Genomic DNA, 18,800 nt, shown 5'->3' with positions numbered 1-18,800 from the left:
GAAAAATGTAAATCAATAGTCAAAGCTATTTTATTTATTTTAATGGAGCTAACGACTAATAAAGTGAGACCTATAATAATGAGACCTGTAAAATGTACATTGTACTTTATAAACCAATTTAATCTTGTTTAAATCCTTTATGTACCATAAAGCAATACACAAAAAGTATGGTTCTTTTAGTTATTATACTTGTTATAGGTTAAATAATACATACCTGTCTTTTAGTTACGTAAAATCACCCCTTTTTGCAGCTTATGTCAATATGATGAAAGTACTGATGAATAACTTTAGCAATTCAGAACATTTATACCATCATATTCCACTTTGCCCCTCTGAAAGATGATGTCTGTGTAAAACCTGTCATAACACATAAATTCATTGTTTATTTACTTTCGGCTTAGTCCCTTTATTTTTCGCCACAGCTGAATGAACCGCCAACTATTCCAACATAGGTTTTATGCAGCGGATCCCCTTCCAGCCACAACCAAGTACTAGGAAACAACCATACACTCTGACATTCACACAAACACTCATACATCATGGCCAATTTTTGTTTACCTAATTCACCTATACCGTGAGTCTTTGAACTGAGCCTTTGTGCCACTAGGGACGCAACGATTATAGATTTTAGTTGTTCGATTATAGTCTGAGGAATAATCACGGTTTCATGTTTATCACGATTATTATGCATCATTTTTTTCAAAGCACTTCTAGTGGAGAAAATCACATGAAAACTTATATTTTTGTTATTTATTGCTGCTCAGTAACTAAATAATACAACACAAAATAATAATAAAAACAAACAATAGTTTATTTCTCTGTTTGGACTTAAAAATAAGTGGAAAAGGTTTTTGATTTAAAACATAAATAATAATTTTACATGGAAATTAAATAATAAAATAAGAATAAATAAAATTGTATTTGTCTAATGTAAATCTAAGCTACATATTAGCTAAGTATTTAAATGAACTGTTGTTATCATCTGTGTTCATACATACATAATCATTTTAATAATTTATAATAATTTGTCTAACACATCTTTTGTTTACATTGCACTGTAAGGCACGCACAACTCTCACCGCTACAGCATGAGATAGATATTTTCACCTGGGTGCACTGAGCGCCTCCATTGGAAATAAAAAATTTACACATGAAAAAGACGCGATATGTCAACACTGCTGCTATGTCTCAGCCATAGTTAATCTAGTGTGTGTGCATATTAGCCTCGGTTTATGAACTAGAGCACAGTTGGCATAACTTTGTTTAGTTGCAGCTGTTTCGGTCTATGCAACAGAAACACGGTGTTGAGAAGCCTTTACGATTAATTAACAGTGACAAATTAATGCTCGGTTAATATTGAAATTGGTTGATCGTTGCTACCCCAACGTGCCACCCAACACACATACATCTGAAGGCAAAATTATTAGCCCTCGTGTGATATTTTAATTCTTTTTCACATAATTCCTAAATGATGATCAACAGAGCAAGCACATTTTTTTCAGCATATTTTCAAAGATTTTCTTAGTTTCGTCTGCAGAAAATGTTATTTCTTTCAGTTCGGCTGGTATAGAATCAATTTTTATATGTTTAAAAATAATTAGGCCAATATTATTAGCCCCATAAGAAATATATTTTTAATTGTCTACAGAACAAACCAATGTTGTCCAATGACTTGCCTAATTACCCTAACTTGCCTAATTAAGCTAGTTAACAGCACATTAAACTGAATACTAGTATCTTGCACAATAACTAATAAGGAATATGTACTGTCTGCACTGTCATCATGGCAAAAACATAAGAAATTAGTCAAGAAAACTTATGTTCAAGGGCTGGTTCGAGTCTTGGCTAGGTCAGTTGGCATTTACAAATTTTTGTTTAATGTTTACAATGCAAATCCAATGAGATCTTTGGTAAATATTTGGTAAACAAAGCAAGTCTCTCATATATTATATCTACTAAAAGACAGAACATTTGAAACTATATTGTATTCAATCATATGAATATTTTAATATTACTATTATTATATCCTTAATATTAGTGAAATTAATTTAAAAACTCAATAAATATAAATTTACACACATTTACACAAGTAATTACAGTTGAATTGCTTCGTTAGCCCCCCTTTGAATTTGTTTTTCTTTTTTAAATATTTCCCAAATGATGTTTAACGGAGCAAGGAAATTTTCACAGTCTGTCTGATAATATTTTATTTTTCAGAGAAAGTCTCATTTGTTTTATTTCAACTAGAATAAAAACAGTTTTTAAACAAACAAATGTTGTCAAGCCTGCCATTAGAAAAAATAACTTTTATACTAAAAGCTAAACAGCGTGTATTTGAAAACATATGGAGTGCTTAGTTAGTTATATCAAAGAGGTGGAATTAACAGAGGAAGAAGATGAATAATTTTTGGTGGACAATGCAGTTCCAGTCTTATAGTTCTGGATTGATACATTCTTCAATATATATTTGCTGTACCTAGTATTGATTATAATTGTTGAATAGATGACATGTTTGAACCATTAACGACAAAAGGAGGAGCATTTTTACTTTTATTTATATATATATATATATACTGTATATATATATATTTGTTTTTTAGATTTTAATATAAATAAAAAAGATATATATATATATATCCATATATTTTGTCTAATTTGTAAATGCAACAAGGTTATTGTTTTAAAAAATGTTTTATAAAGTAAATAAATCAGTCAGTAAATAAATGTTTATTTACTGTCATCATGGCAAAGATAAAAGAAATCAGTTATAACAAATGAGTTATTAAAACTATTATGTTTAGAAATGTGTTGAAAAAAATCTTCTCTCCATTAAACAGAAATTGAGGAAAAAAGAAACGGGGGCTAATAATTCAGGGGGGCTAATAATTCTGTCTTCAACTGTACACAGACTTAATGATGGGCTAAAATCTGCGGATTTCTGCGTGCACAGATTCCATGTGTGCCTAGTTATAGGTGAACTGAATAAACTAAATTGGCGGTAGTGTATGTGTGTGAATGTGAGTATGTATGGATGTTTCCCAATACTGGGTTGCAGCTGGAAGATCATCCGCTGTGTAAAACATATGCTGGTTAAGTTGATGTTCAATGTAGCGACCCATGATGAATAAAGGGACTAAGCCGAAGGAAAATGAATGAACTTATGTTTATATTATAAATATGTTGAACATCTTCTCTCTGTTAAACAATAGAAAATATCTGAAAAAGAATACAATTTCACACAAGGGCTAATAATTTGGCCTTAATTTCTGCCTTATTTTGAATATATACCCATATATAAACCCTTCGAGAACATCTGACAGATTTATGTTTTAAGAAGAAAATATGAGTCACTTAATTTTAATCCTTAAATATTTGACTTTAAGTAATTCCTTCTGCTCTCACCATGACCTAAAACACTCGTCTTATGGAGTGCTGCATACAATATTTATCATCGTCTTAAAATTCTCTCCGTAAATAGCTTTCCATGAGAGCCGGTTGTCATAATTAGGTCACGTAGATAATCATGTTTGCGAGATTAATTCATTAAGTCCTACAGCTTAGTTAGGAGTCAGAAGTGGAATGGCTTATATTTCCTGCGCGACGGTCTCTGCGCCGCTCGTGTTGTTCAATAATTGAAGTGGGAAATGATTTGAAGGATACCTCGGAGGGCTCGCCGAGAATCATGGTCACTCTGGTTTCATCAGTTCTCCCGTGTTCGCTCATTTCCCTGCATCTCTCTCTCTCAGATGATGGAGACGACATTGGCGAGACATCGGACAGGGACAACCTGGGGAAAAAGAAACGAGGGCCTAAGAAAAAGAAAGAGACGAAGAAGAAAGACAAGGAGAAGGAGGGAAAGATCGCCAAAGCTCGCAAGCGCAAAAAAATTGTATGTGGCTTATATTGTTCTTCTGTCTTGATATTTAAATGAGGTTTTCATTAAACTTTCATTTCATTAATAATTCACAATCCACCAAATGGATTTTTATCAAACTGCAGAAGAAATGGCATGCTGATTAATTAACCCTAATTATCTGCCAATGTTTATTTATATCATTTGTCAATACAGTTTGGAAAATAAGTATTGAACAAGTCATGCTTTTTCCTGGGAATATTTGAAGAGAATATTGAAAAACCTGTAAGTGCGTATGAAATTTCCATCGAAAATGAACGTTTTTCTCAGCCTCCTTTGTTTATGTTGAGATATTTCACTTTAAAGACCAGGAAAAAGACTTATTCTTTGGCATAAAAGTAATATTACTGAACATACACACAGGAGCCTGATAAAAATGCTAATTTTAGAGGAAAATTTCAGGCAGCATTTGGAGGTTTTTGCATCTAAACTCTTCATTTCTAAAGGAGCTGTTGACATGGAATTGAACCCGATATTGGTAAAAACCCAAACAAATTTGATTTGCCATTTTTTTTATAGATGTTGTTACTGATCTGGGGTGCGTTTCCCAAACAACAATATAACTGCCGGCTGAACTATCATAGTACGATGCATCGTTTGAGAAAAAAACTACGTAGTGACGTGTGTTTCCCAAAACTCTAGTTTCTCTGTTGCAGATTCGTTGTTTGAACTACATTAGTTATAACGTAAAACATCCATAATGATGCTCTAAATGGGTGAAGTTACAACTTCTATAGAGAAAAACCCCACATTTTTTGTGTAAATTATATTGTTTTGTCGGCGCCAATAGCCTAGTGGTTAAGTGCGTCGCTATATAGCACCAAGGTGCTCACGGCGACCAGAGTTTGATTCCCGGCTTGAGGTTCTATGCCAATCCGACCCCTTTCTCTGCTTCCAATGCTTTCCTGTCTGTCCTTCACTGACCTATCACATTAAAGGTGAAAACACCTAAAAAAAATTTAATTATGTTGTTTTACCCGCACACGCATTAAAAAAAAATCCTATATTAGTTTTGGTAAAAACATGCAGTCGTTTTCCATATTAATTGAAATATACAGTATGTAACCGTCACATATAGAGCCAATGTTTCTTTTACGAATATTGAGCATATTCCATATTCTATTCTTAAACATAAAACCACTTAGCTAACACATATTTTATTCTCATAAATAAAGCAGATAAATAATTATATTTATATAATAACCTACTATAAATTAAAAAAGCATTAACGTATGCTATATATTTTTGTTTTCACTAGCTTTGGAATCATAACGTAAATTCCGCTTTTAAATAATAGATCACCTATAGCTTTCAGTATGAGCCATGCTTCGTTCAAAATGGCATAATGGCTTTCAAAGTGCACTGCGAAGAGAACGCAATTGTCAATATGAAGATCACTAAAACTGAACTGTAAAAATTACCTAAAGCAAATTACACCTATGTGAGTGATGACTTTAATGTTTTTTTTTTTAAATCGCTCCAAGTTTAAACGTTAGAATGTTCTAAATCAAAAGGGCATAGGGGGGATAACTGGGAATAGAACACAACCAGGAACTATGTTTCTAACTGCAGCTCTTGAGGTGTAGTTGCAATTGTAGTTTGCGAATGTTCGTTAAAACGACAGATTTGGGAAACAGCAAATCAACGAACTATGTTTGTAACGACGCAACTTGCGGCATTAGTTGGCTAACGATGGTTTTTGGAAATGCACCCCAGTTCAACATATCTACCTTGTATTTGAAAGATTCCCGGGAGAAAGATTTAGGCATTCAAATTACCAATGAGGACTGGAAAAAGTCTATCGAGGTACATAATTACATGTTCTTTTAACTCAAGACATTAACTTATCCAATATAAAGTAGTACATCGGCTTTATTATTCTAGGGTTAAGCTTCATCCTCCATCTTCTCTGAATGTATCAAATGTGAATCTGCGGAGGGCTACTTGGGACATCTTTTTTGGTCATGCCCAAAACTTTTTATGACTTTTTAAAACACTGCGGTTGGGTTTAGGGAAGTGGGTGGGCGGGTCAATCAGTGCTTTTTAAAATACTATTGGTTGATGTTTTAGGGAAGGGGTGGGGTGGTCGGTCGGTCGGTCGGTTGGTCAGTCAGTCAGTTGACAGAGGCCTCTGGTGGATTTACATGAAAACCGCAGGTGGGAATAGCACTTGCCAGAGAAATTTGAGATCTGAAAAAGTGTATACAGTGGCCTCTGGTGGATTTGCTACTACAAAAACTGCAAAAACACATAGCTCCTGGGACGTATTTTGCTCTCTCCAGAAATGTATAGAGTGAAAATTTCAGCTTCTACTCTAAGACTTTATTTTTATGACCTCGCCCCTGATCCAGCAAGCGCTGTTTTTGGTTGGTCTGACTCCCTCGTGGGTTCAGTCATCAGATTAAAAAAGCTGTCCAATATGGAGGGAATGGTGGTAGCTGAAATTTAGGTCACACTTTATTTTGATGGTCCGTTTGTTACATTGCATCTACATGTCAACTAATTCTCATTAGATTATAGGTAGACTGTTAGGTTGGGGTTTGGGTTAGGGTTAGTGTAAGTTGACATGTACTTGCAAAGTTTCTTATAGTCAGTTAAATGTCTATTGAAGGAGCAGTATCAACAGATATTAAGCAGACAGTCTACTAAAACTCAAATGGAGCATCAAAATAAAGTGTTACTGAAAATTATTCTTTGTCTATGGAGAAAGGCATCAAAACTACTTTTTAAATCCTGGCTTTCAGAATTCTCTTCGAATTTAGAGAGACTTAGACACAATCTTTCTGACAGCATTGCTGGCTTTGAAGCCACCTGGAAACCCTTTTTTAATTATCTGTCAAATGTCAAGGATAACATCTTCAATGTATGACCAGTGGTGTAGTCGGGGCTATACTCACCTATACTCAGTATGCCTACTTTTTTCCACTAGCTGTTTGGGTATTACAACTTCTAAGGATCAAAATGTGCGTATACCCTCGGTATACTCACTTGTTTTGCTGATTAGACTTGCCTAATTTACGCGTATTTCCATCCCTTTTAATTGTATACCAAATGTTTTTTTTAACTCTCATCTTAATTTGTTGCAACTAGTGCATTCGTGAGTTTTTCGAAGTCAACTGAATAATGTCTCGCTGAAACGTTCAGGTAACATTATAAAACAGCATGGGCGGGTTGGGTGGGTAATAGTACACCACTTTTTTTTTTAGGGCTACACCAATGGGTATGACCCTGTCATTGTTTGCAAGATCACCATATTGGCTGTGCCCACTGGCGTAGAAATATGTGTAACATTGTTAACCTACAGTTGAAGTCAGAATTATTAGCCCCATTTTGAATTTTTCTCTTTTTTATATATTTCCCATATGATGTTTAACAGAGCAAGGAAATTTTCACAGTATGTCTGATCATATTTTTTCTTCTGGAGAAAGTCTTACTTGTTTTTTTTCGGCTAGAATAAAAGCAGTTTTTATTTAAAAAAAAAACATTTTAAGGTCAAAACTATTAGCCCCTTTAAGCCATATATATTTTTTTGATAGTCTACAGAACAAACCATGGTTATACAAAAGCTTGCCTAATTACCCTAACCTGCCTAGTTAACCTAATTAACCTAGTTAAGCCTTTAAATGTCACTTCAAGCTGTATAGAAGTGTCTTGAAATATATCTAGTCAAATATTATTTACTGTTATCATGGCAAAGATAAAATAAATCAGTTATTAGAAATAAGTTATTAAAACTATTATGTTTAGAAATGTGTTAAAAAAATTTTCTCTCCATTAAACAGAAATTGGGGGTAAAAATAAACGGGGGTCTAATAATTCAGGGGGGCTAATAACTGAATAAAACAGGAGGAACTGATGTCTTTTTTCTTCGTTTTTTAAAATCTTTTTGTGTTTTGTTTGTCTTTTCTTTTCTGTCTTTATAATTGTTGTTGCTTTTTGTGTTGCTCTGTGTTGCTGAAAGGTCAAAATGAAAATATAACATTAAAAAACAAAAAAACAACACAAACATTAAAAATAAAAATCTGAAAACTTGTTGTGTAATAACAATGAAATTACACAATGAGAAAGTACTGAACTACTGAAACCGATTTAATACTTTATATAAAAGGCTTTTTTGGTGCTGGCAGCTTAAAGACTTCTCTCATATGGAGAATGAAGTTACATGCATTGTCAGGTGTGATTTTTTCCCACCGGGTCAATCGGTGCTTTTTAAAACACTATTGGTTGGGTTTAGGGAAGTGGGAGGGTGGGGGCATCGGTCGGTTGGTCGATCAGTAAGTCAGTCAGTCAGTCAACAGCGGCCTCTGGTGGATTTACATGAGAACAGCAGGCACGAATGGCACTCGCAAGAGAAATTTGAGATCTGAACAAGCGTACACAGCCGCCGGTGGTGGATTTGTGAAAAACAAAAACTGCAAAAAATGTATTTGTAAATTTAGCTTTCTCAAGAAATGTATATAGCAATAATATTCAGAATGAGTCTGGGTTGGTTTTGGATCGTTGTCTTGCTAAAATGTCCTCCCTGGTTTCATCTTTATCATCTTGCTTATGTATATGTTGGACTGAAGCAGCTAATATTAATTTACACTGACAAAGGGCAGAGGATTGCTGAATAACTACTGAGCCATTTCAGCTGCTGTCTGGGTTTTCACTGCCTTTCTACACCTACATTTCTTCATGTGTTCAATATTTTTCCCTGTGTCATTTCATTTAATTACACATAACTTCATTTTTAAACTAATTAGACTTGTTGTCTTTGCATCTATAGATTTCTTTGGTTGTTACCAACATCAGGGGAAATTTTAAAGTCAGCAGCACCTTTAGAAATATGTTTTCTGAGAAAAATAGTGAGATTGTTCAATACTCCCCCTCTATATATGTTGAAAAAGGCACCTTGAATGATAGAATTTAAAGTTGTGAATGAGAGAAGCATTTAAAAGTGACTAAATGCTCAAATTTATTATCACATTTATATACATATTTAATTAATTATGATATAAAAAGAATGTATGCAATATATTGGCAGCCCTAATCATTTGGTCTCAAGAAATTATTTATATAGATATAAGATATTATTTTCTTTCTCTCTTTTTCAGGAGAGTGACATAGAGAGAGACTCAGAGCCGGACTATGCCATGAACTCTGACAGTGCTGCCAGTGATTACGGAGGGGAGAAGAAGAAGAAGAAGAAACACAAGGACAAAAAGGAGAAGAAAACCAAGAAAAAGAAGAAAGAAGACGAAGACAGCACGCATGAAGAGACCACAAAGGTTATCCGTCTTTTTGGATGTTGCATATGGTTTTCTTGTCTTTGCTGTTGTAGGTTGTGTGCTCATCCTAACGATTATCTGTGTCCAAATCAAACACACTCAGCCCATTGTTAAGTTTGAAATTGAATTAGTTTACTTAAGTCAGAGAAAGAAAACGATTTAAAAATGTAAACATTTTGACTTGTCTCAAGTGGTGTAGAAATTGCATGCTTTTTTCTGTGAATGTATTTTTATATATTTCTCAATTAGTTAAAAAAGTTATCTAGTTGCACATATACTTTAATTTAGGTGTAATTAAAGGTGCCATAGAATGAAAATCTGAATATACCTGGCAAATCTGAACAATAAGAGTTGTTTTCTTGCTTTTTATGTGAATGATGTCAGTGTAAAATCCCAGTGAAAATCAAGCCAATCAGAACAGAACACCAACTTTGATCATTTTAACATGCACTCCCCAGGCAGTGTTTCATTGGCCACAACATTTCCTTATGAGATTACAACAATGATAATTTTTCCCCTTATATTTAGGTTCTGTGCTTGTATTAAACTTACTATGTATGTAGGACTTTTAATTTAAAATTGGGAGAGGCAGTGAGACTAAAAATGAGAATTTTTTAAAGCAGTCAGACCACGGGGTGTTTACAGCTCATCAGAATGCAAAATGCAGGATAAATGGGTTATAAATTTATTCAGCACTACCCCAAAGATGCGCAATGTCTGATTAAATGTATTGTTTCTTAGTTTATCGTGTATATTGTGTGAAATTTGCAGCGTATATTTGTAACGAGACAACAAACACATGCTTAATATAAGAGTTTATGCAAGTTTATGCATCATGTCATATCACTTAGCTCTTTCTGTGATTTTTCTTGAGTGCACGCTATGGAACCTTTATTACAGATGTAATATTTTACGTTTGTACTGAGAGAACCTCAACAGAGTTCAAGCTCACATAGGAAAACTACTGAAATCATATTAACACGGACTACTTGTAAAACACAAATATCAACAACAACAAAACAATAGAGTTCAAAAGGTTTCAAAACCATAAGAAATTCGCCTAATTTGACCAAACATCCATTATTAATTTTTTTCCAGTATTCCTCAAAGCCTCAAATTTATACTTAATCATTTTGAATTGTTAATATGTACATTATACGTTAATACGTTCATGTTTTGAGCCAAATAAATATATGGAATATTACATTTTAGTCACTCCAAGTTGTGATATTTTAATTAATGATTTGATTAGGACATTTTTGAAAATTACATCGAAACAGCGTCATTATTAAAGCTAGCAAAAATTGTCTAATATTATGTTTATATAATATATTTTCCATATTTTCCAGAAAAAAAGTTGCACTTGATGGCTCAGAATTGCTTTCTGTCCTGCCAAACTCTGTTGTCATGTGCATGAATGGTCAAAATTCATAATAATTCATAAAACCTATTGGTTCTAATCGAAAACAATGTTATGTAAACTTACCCTTGAGTCAATAAACTGGTTTATTTACAGATAGAATCAGAATAAATGAGCGGTGTTCTGGAGAGCTGGTGTTAGTGCTATTTATATGCCTGAAATTAGTCTTCATGTAAAGTGTTTGCAGTCAAATCTTCACACATTCACAAACACATATGCAAAAGCATGATCAGATGTTCTTCTTGCGCTTGCATTTAGGAATCATGAAAGATTGTTGAGTACATAACATGGTGTTTCTGCTTCATGTCTATAATAATATACCACACACATAATTACTGATCCAGCTAGAATGAAGTGGGGTCTAGGGCACAGATATTTCCGGATACTTATTACCCATCTGCACTGTGACAGTCATATGACAGAGTCTCTTTCTTCTAGCCGGTAGAGATGAAAACGTCAGCGCAGCTGGCCAGAGAGTGGGGACTTGAGGATGTTGAGCACACATTCACAGAAGAAGATTACCGCACGTTAACCAACTACAAAGCCTTCAGCCAGTTCCTCAGGTACTGACTTTCACTAGAAGTTTCATACGTTGTTGTTCCTTTGTATCAAATTTAGGACACTGCAGATGAGTAAGATGAAAGAAATTGATTGATTACATGATGAATGGCAAACATTTTTGTGTTAAAAGATTTCTGAAATGTTATTTAAATCTATAAATGAGACATTCTTTCATTAAATATGCACTGCTTTGCATACATTTGTGGCACCAAAGTCAATTTGTTTTGCAGATAATACTGCAAACAGCCCGAAAAAAAGTTGAATAAAGTGTAATACATAAACAATGCAGATGAACTAGTGCTTGGCAAAGATAATTATGTGATTAATTAAGCGTAATTAATTAAGCGATTAATCACATCCAAAATAAAAGTTGGTTTGGACATAATATATGTGTGTATATTATATATTTTTATTATGTATATCCAATACGCACACATACATAGAAAAAAAGTATACAAAACAAATTTGTTGCATAGATATTTCAGTTGATATATAATTTGTAATATATACATATAGTTTCTATTTAAATATAAATAATTTTTTTCTCAAATTTGTGCATGCATGTGTGTATTTAGATATACATTATAAATATACACAGTACACACACGTATATTTAAAAAAAAAAAATCATTTTGGATGCGATTAATTGTGTATAGATGTATGTATTGACGTTAAATAAATGTAAACGTATTGTGGTCTGCAGGCCCATGATTGCTAAGAAGAACCCTAAAATTCCCATGTCCAAGATGATGACCATTCTTGGGGCCAAATGGCGGGAGTTCAGCTCCAATAATCCATTCAAGGGTTCGGCAGCAGCCGTCGCTGCAGCTGCCGCCGCTGCCGCAGCAGCCGTTGCCGAGCAGGTCTCCGCAGCAACAGCCTCGCCCGAACCTCCACCTCAACCACCTCCACTACGCAAGGCCAAGACCAAAGAAGGCAAAGGTAACGTGTGGCCAGGTTTATGAGTTGCTTTATTATATAAATACAAAGCTTGTTTTTTTTTATTTTAGTACAAAGCTTGTTAAAAGTTGAATCTTGAAAATTGAATTGAATTGCTGGTATTTTTCTATTAAAGATCCTCTATTATGCATTATAAAAGGTCATGTTTTGGTTTTGGGGGTCTCCAACAGCATGCAAGGTCAGAAAACGCTTTCATTGTCTTATAATATGCATTTATTTTTACCTAATTATGCCAACAACTCCCATATGATTCGTTCAGCGATTAATTTGTTCCCAAACTCCACCTTAGTGCAATGCTAATCTGCGCTGATTGGTCCGATAACCCAGTCTATTGCGATTGGTCGACTGCGTTCAGCGCGAGACAGAGAGAAATACCCACCACGGCTTATCAAGAGTTTTTAAGTAGTCAGAGTGCAGAGTGTATATGTGAGCCCAGTGCAGGAGTGCATTAAAGCAATGCAGTTTAACACCAGCATATTGCTCTATTCTTAACCATAAGTAAAAACAGTGACACACATTCAGTGTTAATCCACACCGCGGCAAAAGCTGAACAATTTTGAAACTTGAAATGTGCAAGAACATGTGTAGGAACAGCTGATGGTGGCCATAGCAACAACAACCGACAGAGGATCACGAGCTCACATACGCATTTAAATCCGTAATCAAAGCGACATGCGTTGCGTTTTCAACGTGGTTTTAGACGCGATATGAGAAAACAAATAGTTAACGAGATACAGTACAAGTGGTTACAAGTAACAAAACTTAGAAGCTTGAGAAAACAAGAAGGCAGCCATTTTAATCACACTTACTTACACTTGTGAAATGGAGGAAGAAACTGATCCATGAACTGTGTACTGTAAAGTTCCTGTCAAGCTCTGACAAAGTCCCATACATCAGTAGTCTTTTCTGATCCTTCCTTGAACAAATGGCCGATGAATCCCCAGTTGTAAGCGTGTAGATTGCTGAAGCACTGTATCAACCATATCGACGTCACACCAACACGGTGAAAGATTCGTTACCTTCACGATTCATTTGAACCACTCTGAGTCGACTCTTTTATAGATGAATCAAATGTTTTAAACATGGTGGATATTTCACTTCAATTAGAGCTGTGTTACACTCTGCACGGAAGGTCATTTTCAAAAGCCATAATAGGGGCTCTTTAAATTAATCACTATCAGGCCATCTGAAACAATCAACAAGATTTTTAGTTTAAACTGTGGTCATTGGTGATTCAAATAAAAGTCAAAAGTTTCTGGCTATTGAACTGTAATATAAAAAACACATTCAGGCAAAATATTGTACATACTGTATATTAAACAAATATTGTAAATATTATTCATGAGCAGTTCCATGCAAATGTCAACCTTACCATGAAAAAAATTAGCTTTTCACCAAAATACGGAAACCATTTCTAAGTTTTTTTGTGTAAGCAAGTATTTACAGTACTTTAGAAATACTGAAAAATGACTGTTTTCAAAGTATTATATTTGATTTACCAAAGTCACACAAGTGGCAATTTTACATCAGTCACATCCATAACGGAAAATTGTCATATCCATAACGACACTTTTTCCCCATAAATGCAAAAATATTAAATAAAATAAAACCAATCATATCCGTTCTGTAGTGAGTCAACTCTTATCCTTTTGATTAGCATTATTTCTTTTGGTTTGTGGAGTTTAATACACAGAATTTCTGCAAAGCATGTTGTATACTGCAAACTCCCTAACTTTTTTGGTCACATCCATAACGCATGTTTATTTTCCTTATTTAAAGTACAAAACATGTTTATAGATTGATATTTTTCTGGTCCCTTAACTCTGTAGTCAGTTGTTTTGGAAAATATAAACTTTCAGTAAAGTTTTTACTACAAATTTCACATCCATGCTGGAATTGCTCATATATACTTTTTGACCGGCTGGTAGCCGCTGACTTGCTATTTATGAATCACAAATGAACATGGCTTCAGCTAAAATGTCTTTAATGAAGAAAAAAGTCACCTTCATTTTTTTTAAATGTACTTTTTACAAATTTAAATGATGACAAAATGTGTAAACATAGTAGCAGGTTAGGGTAATTAGGCAAGTTATTATATATAACGATGTATAGTATAGCTATTTAGTATAAGGTTGATTTCTTCTGTAGACTATCGAAAAAAAAATAGCTTAAAGGGGCTAATAATTTTGACCTTAAAGTGGTTTTTAAAAATTTAAAAACTGCTTTTATTCTAGCCAAAATAAAAGAAATAAGACTTTCTCCAGAAGTAAAAATATTATAGGAAATACTGTGAAAAATTGCTTGTTCTGTTAAACATCAGGTGAGAAAAAAAAATCAAAAGGGGTTTAATAATTCTGATTTCAACTGTATCTAGACAGAATACTAATATTAGAATACCATCATTAACCATTTGTTGTTTATTGACAGGCCCTGGCTACAAGAAACGAAGTAAGAGCCCCCGTGTCTCCGACAAGAAGAAGCCAAAACCCAAGAAAATGGCTCCTCTGCGCATTAAACTGGGAGCAATTGGTAACAAGCGGAAGAAGAGCAGTTCAGTGAGTGTTTGTGTATAACCCACTTGCACATGAATGTGTGTTGCGGGCAGGGTGTTTGATCGTGTATGTGTGTGTGGTTGAAATGCAGAGTGAGGAGGTGGATGAGGATGACTCTGAGCAGGAGAACTCCAGCGTTCACAGTTCTTCAGTCCGCTCTGACAGCTCAGGACGGGTCAAAAAGAATAAAAGGGGTCGCCCCGCCAAGAAGAAGAAAAAGGGTGAGAAATAGTGTGTTCCTATTACCACTGCAGGTCAATCTAAACTCCTGATATATGGGTTTTTTTCACAGACACAAAGTGTATTAAACTAAATTTTCTTTTACATCAAATGCAAAAATTATTGATGTGATAGAAGTTTTAGTTCATTGCCGGAGTAATAATTACCTTTGGTGGTTTGAATGCTTTTATTGGTTAAAACAGATGTAGACATTATGCATCAGAGGGGTAAAGTTAATTTTGTATCTCTCTCCATATCTTTCTTTCTCAGCGCTGGGCGATGAGGATGGCGATGGCTATGAGACTGACCATCAGGATTACTGCGAGGTGTGTCAGCAGGGAGGAGAGATCATTCTATGTGATACCTGTCCCAGAGCGTATCACCTGGTGTGCCTTGAACCTGAGCTGGAGAAAGCACCTGAGGGCAAGTGGAGCTGCCCTCACTGCGTGAGTCACTTCCTCCCAAACCTTCAGGATCACAGATTTTTAAGTGCCCCTGTTATGTTTTGTGATTGTCACCTTTTATGTAGTAGTTAGTATAATGGTTTGTCATTGTAAAAGATCTGTGGAGCTTCAGAGATCAAAGCAAATATGGAGTATGTTCTCTCATAACGAAAAACTGATTGTGGACTGTCTTAAATGAGTACTCTTTAGTCCTTATCATCTATCCACAAACAGCGTCTGCCAAACACCCGCCAAACACTGTAGTGTAGCTGAGTCTTGGTGGAGTTTGGTTTTCAGTGTGTCAATAGACATGTTTTCTGTTCTGTGAATCAAATCCACTTTGCATGAACTTCAAAAAGGAAATGAAATGATACAGTAACAGTAAAACGGATGCTATAATTACTGTTTGTATCAATGTGTAAAGAAGTGTCTCTGCTTTGAAATATAGATATGGTTATGCTCATTTGGTTTATAACCAGGGTGCAAATTATACATTGGCGATCAGAGGGGGCGACTCTTTTGGTAAGTTTCAGTGAATGAAATGTATCTATTTATTTAAATGAGATTAAATTTATTAATAACACGTATTTACCTGTAAGTTTTCAGTGTTTTAAAGGATATTTGATGTATTCTGACATACAGTTACCTCTGATTATTTCAGGTTACTGTAGCTCAAACTATTCAAACTATGTGTCTAATTTTACTTTACTTTTAGGCTATATGTAAATACAAACGCCTATTTTACAAGTAAAGTGTCTCGTCACCCCTTACGATGTGCATCGCTGTGCATCTGCTGGTTTAGACTGTTGAATGATTCTTGCAAAGACTGATCGGTGCGATTATGCACGAACCCCTATAATGGTATGAACCATTATAGGGGTGGTCAAATGCAAATTTATATATCTATTATTTTAATTATTAATACTATTATTTAAGATACCGATCAGGGAAAACTATTTCTCGCTATTAAAGGGCTGACTCCCCCCCCCCCCCCCCCCATATACCTTGTTTTGATGTCCTTTATGGTGGATTAAGCGTTAATTAGGAGGGGGGGGAAGGGGGGGGGTTATACCCCCTGTTATTTGCACCCTGTTTATAACATGCTGTAAGCAGTAGAACAATCACAACAAACCTCGCTATCTAAGGGCGCACTCACATTAGGGACAGTTGCCTTGAACTGTGCCGAAGCACGATTGTCCTCAAATTGCATTTTTACCTACCGGACCTCAGCAAGCTTACATCATAGATGAAGCGACTGTTCAGTTTAACAGGAAGAGAGGCGCTCTCGCTGAGCACAGAGGAGCTTGCTTCAGTTATATCGTTTTGTATTATTTTTAGAGGTTTGGGATGCAGTGACATGCAGTCAAACACTTTGCCGAACAGATTCACCACTTTTGACGCTCATAATAAATAATCGCAAAAGTCCCCATACTGGAGGTATTAGGAGGTTTCCTGAAGATGCAGCTGACGTGCAGCGAGGGGTTTGCGTCTTTAATAAACGATGACAGTTTCTGTTAATTGAAAATGAAGAATGATTAATAAATCCGTATGAAACAGTCTGTTAAAAGTGACGTTGCGTCTCCAGTTTCAGGCTCAGGCACGGTTTGCACTCACACCACAAGCGTACTGCACCAAAGCCCAAGTGAACCGCGCTTTGGCACACCTCATCCAACTGGTCCAGGGCCGGCCAACTGAACCGTGCCTAAGCCCGATTCAGAGCACTCACACTTCTCAAACGAATCGGGAAACGCGCCTGGGCATAGTTCGGATAGCATAGTGTGAGTACGCCCTAAGCAACCAGAGTAAAAAAGGCTCTCTGAAAAAGGGTTTTTATAGTGCTTTCACACTAGCACTTTTGGTCCACACCCGATATTGTTTGACGTCAGAGTACGGTACGCTTAGCTAGTGTGAACGTTGTCTTCTGAACTCGGATGCTCACCCGTGAACCGTAACCGAGTCCACCTGAAAGTGGTGATCTGGGGTACCAAACGTTTCAGTTAAAGCTGTGACCGTGATATGCGTACATCTCCATTTTGGTGCTTTGCTTTCGTGGCCATCACCTAGCAACAGCTGTACACAAAATAGCTGCTTGATGGCGCAAGCGTACCGGGATTCAGAAGGAAAAAAGACAATGTGAACACAAACCAGCCGATCGGAGACTTGGGTTCGGACCAGGCATTCGGACAAAGTGTGAAAGCATCCTTAGACAGAATGGATCTTTTAGACCGTTTTAGACACTGTGAAAAGAGGTGATTTTGCAATGAATATTATAAGAAAATAAACTCTTGGATGCGTAGTCACACGGGTGTGATCAGTCTTGACTGGTCTCTGGAGCTGCGATCACACTGGTGTGTTTAGAACTGTCAGTACATCAGCTGCAAAATACAAATCTGCTTTCCCATGATGGCTTGCACTGAGCCAGAGAAAGATGTGAATTGTGCATGTCATAAATCAAAATTTATCAGGGTTTATGTCTATTTTAGGTTTCAGACATTTTAATGCACATAAGAACTATCAAAACATAACATTTTGGTTTGGAAATTGGATGATGTGCTTTATTGACATCAGATTCACACAGTTTGGGTTACTAGAATGTTTACTCTGTTCTTCTCCCAGTTAAACAGTCACTTGCATGTATTTTGGGAGGAGTTGATGAATTAACATGTTGTAAAATCAGTAGCTCTAATCTATCCACTACAGCTCAAGCTAATATGGTGGCCCCTCTCTCATCATAGATCAAATAATATAACATTTTTAAGCCGTTTAAATGACAAAATAAAACACCAACATTGTATTAAAAAAAGAAACTGCCCTCAAAAAGCAGATATGGGGCATTTTAAATGAAAGATAATGCTTTCCCCACATTTTTAAATGAGGAGGTCATCAAAAAGCAGGTCATCTTTGTTTAGGATCTTCATATTGAGCTGTTCTAGATTCTTTGTAATGACAGTGTGTATTTTCAGGAGAAAGAAGGGATCCAGTGGGAAGCAAAAGAAGAGGACTTTGAGGAATTTGAAGAGGAGTGTGACGATGTGCGGGATGTGGAGCCAGGGCTTGGTGGAGAGGAAGAGGAGGACGACCACATGGAGTTCTGTCGAGTGTGTAAAGACGGAGGAGAGCTGTTGTGTTGTGACTCCTGTCCGTCATCCTATCACATTCACTGCCTGAATCCTCCACTGCCCGAAATCCCCAATGGAGAATGGCTCTGTCCACGCTGCACTGTGAGTAATGCTCAGCCACTATACAGCTGTTTCTCTTCTCACAGTGCATTTAAGATGTAGATGACTTGTTCTTCAGTCGAACATTAAAGAAAAATAGCTGAAAATGTGGCCCTTTGGTAAATATTAAAGTCAATGGCTACTGGCACAGTCAAAAAAACAAATACAGGCAACACAAAATTAATACCTCATGAGTTTTCTAAAGCAAATCGATTATTTATTATTACCTTTAATCCGCAGCCTC

At 35.7% G+C, this 18,800-nt stretch overlaps 1 protein-coding gene across 3 annotated transcripts in view; it reads left to right on the top strand.

Moving 5' to 3' along the window:
• Window positions 1–18,800, top strand: part of chd3 (chromodomain helicase DNA binding protein 3) — a 114,534-nt gene that overhangs the window by 2,449 nt on the left and 93,285 nt on the right. For all 3 annotated transcript variants that reach the window (XM_056461216.1, XM_056461215.1, XM_056461217.1), the window contains exons 2-9: window positions 3,747–3,889; window positions 9,010–9,183; window positions 11,042–11,166; window positions 11,868–12,106; window positions 14,552–14,679; window positions 14,768–14,897; window positions 15,166–15,341; window positions 18,302–18,559. In XM_056461216.1, the coding sequence (XP_056317191.1) occupies window positions 3,747–3,889; window positions 9,010–9,183; window positions 11,042–11,166; window positions 11,868–12,106; window positions 14,552–14,679; window positions 14,768–14,897; window positions 15,166–15,341; window positions 18,302–18,559 (1,373 nt within the window). The remainder of the gene's footprint in view (window positions 1–3,746; window positions 3,890–9,009; window positions 9,184–11,041; window positions 11,167–11,867; window positions 12,107–14,551; window positions 14,680–14,767; window positions 14,898–15,165; window positions 15,342–18,301; window positions 18,560–18,800) is intronic.

This window comes from Danio aesculapii, chromosome 7 (assembly GCF_903798145.1).
Source record: "Danio aesculapii chromosome 7, fDanAes4.1, whole genome shotgun sequence".
NCBI classification, from domain to species: Eukaryota; Metazoa; Chordata; class Actinopteri; order Cypriniformes; family Danionidae; genus Danio; species Danio aesculapii.
The sequence above is the reverse complement of the archived record's forward strand: the minus strand, read 5'-3'. Positions and strand labels throughout refer to the sequence as shown.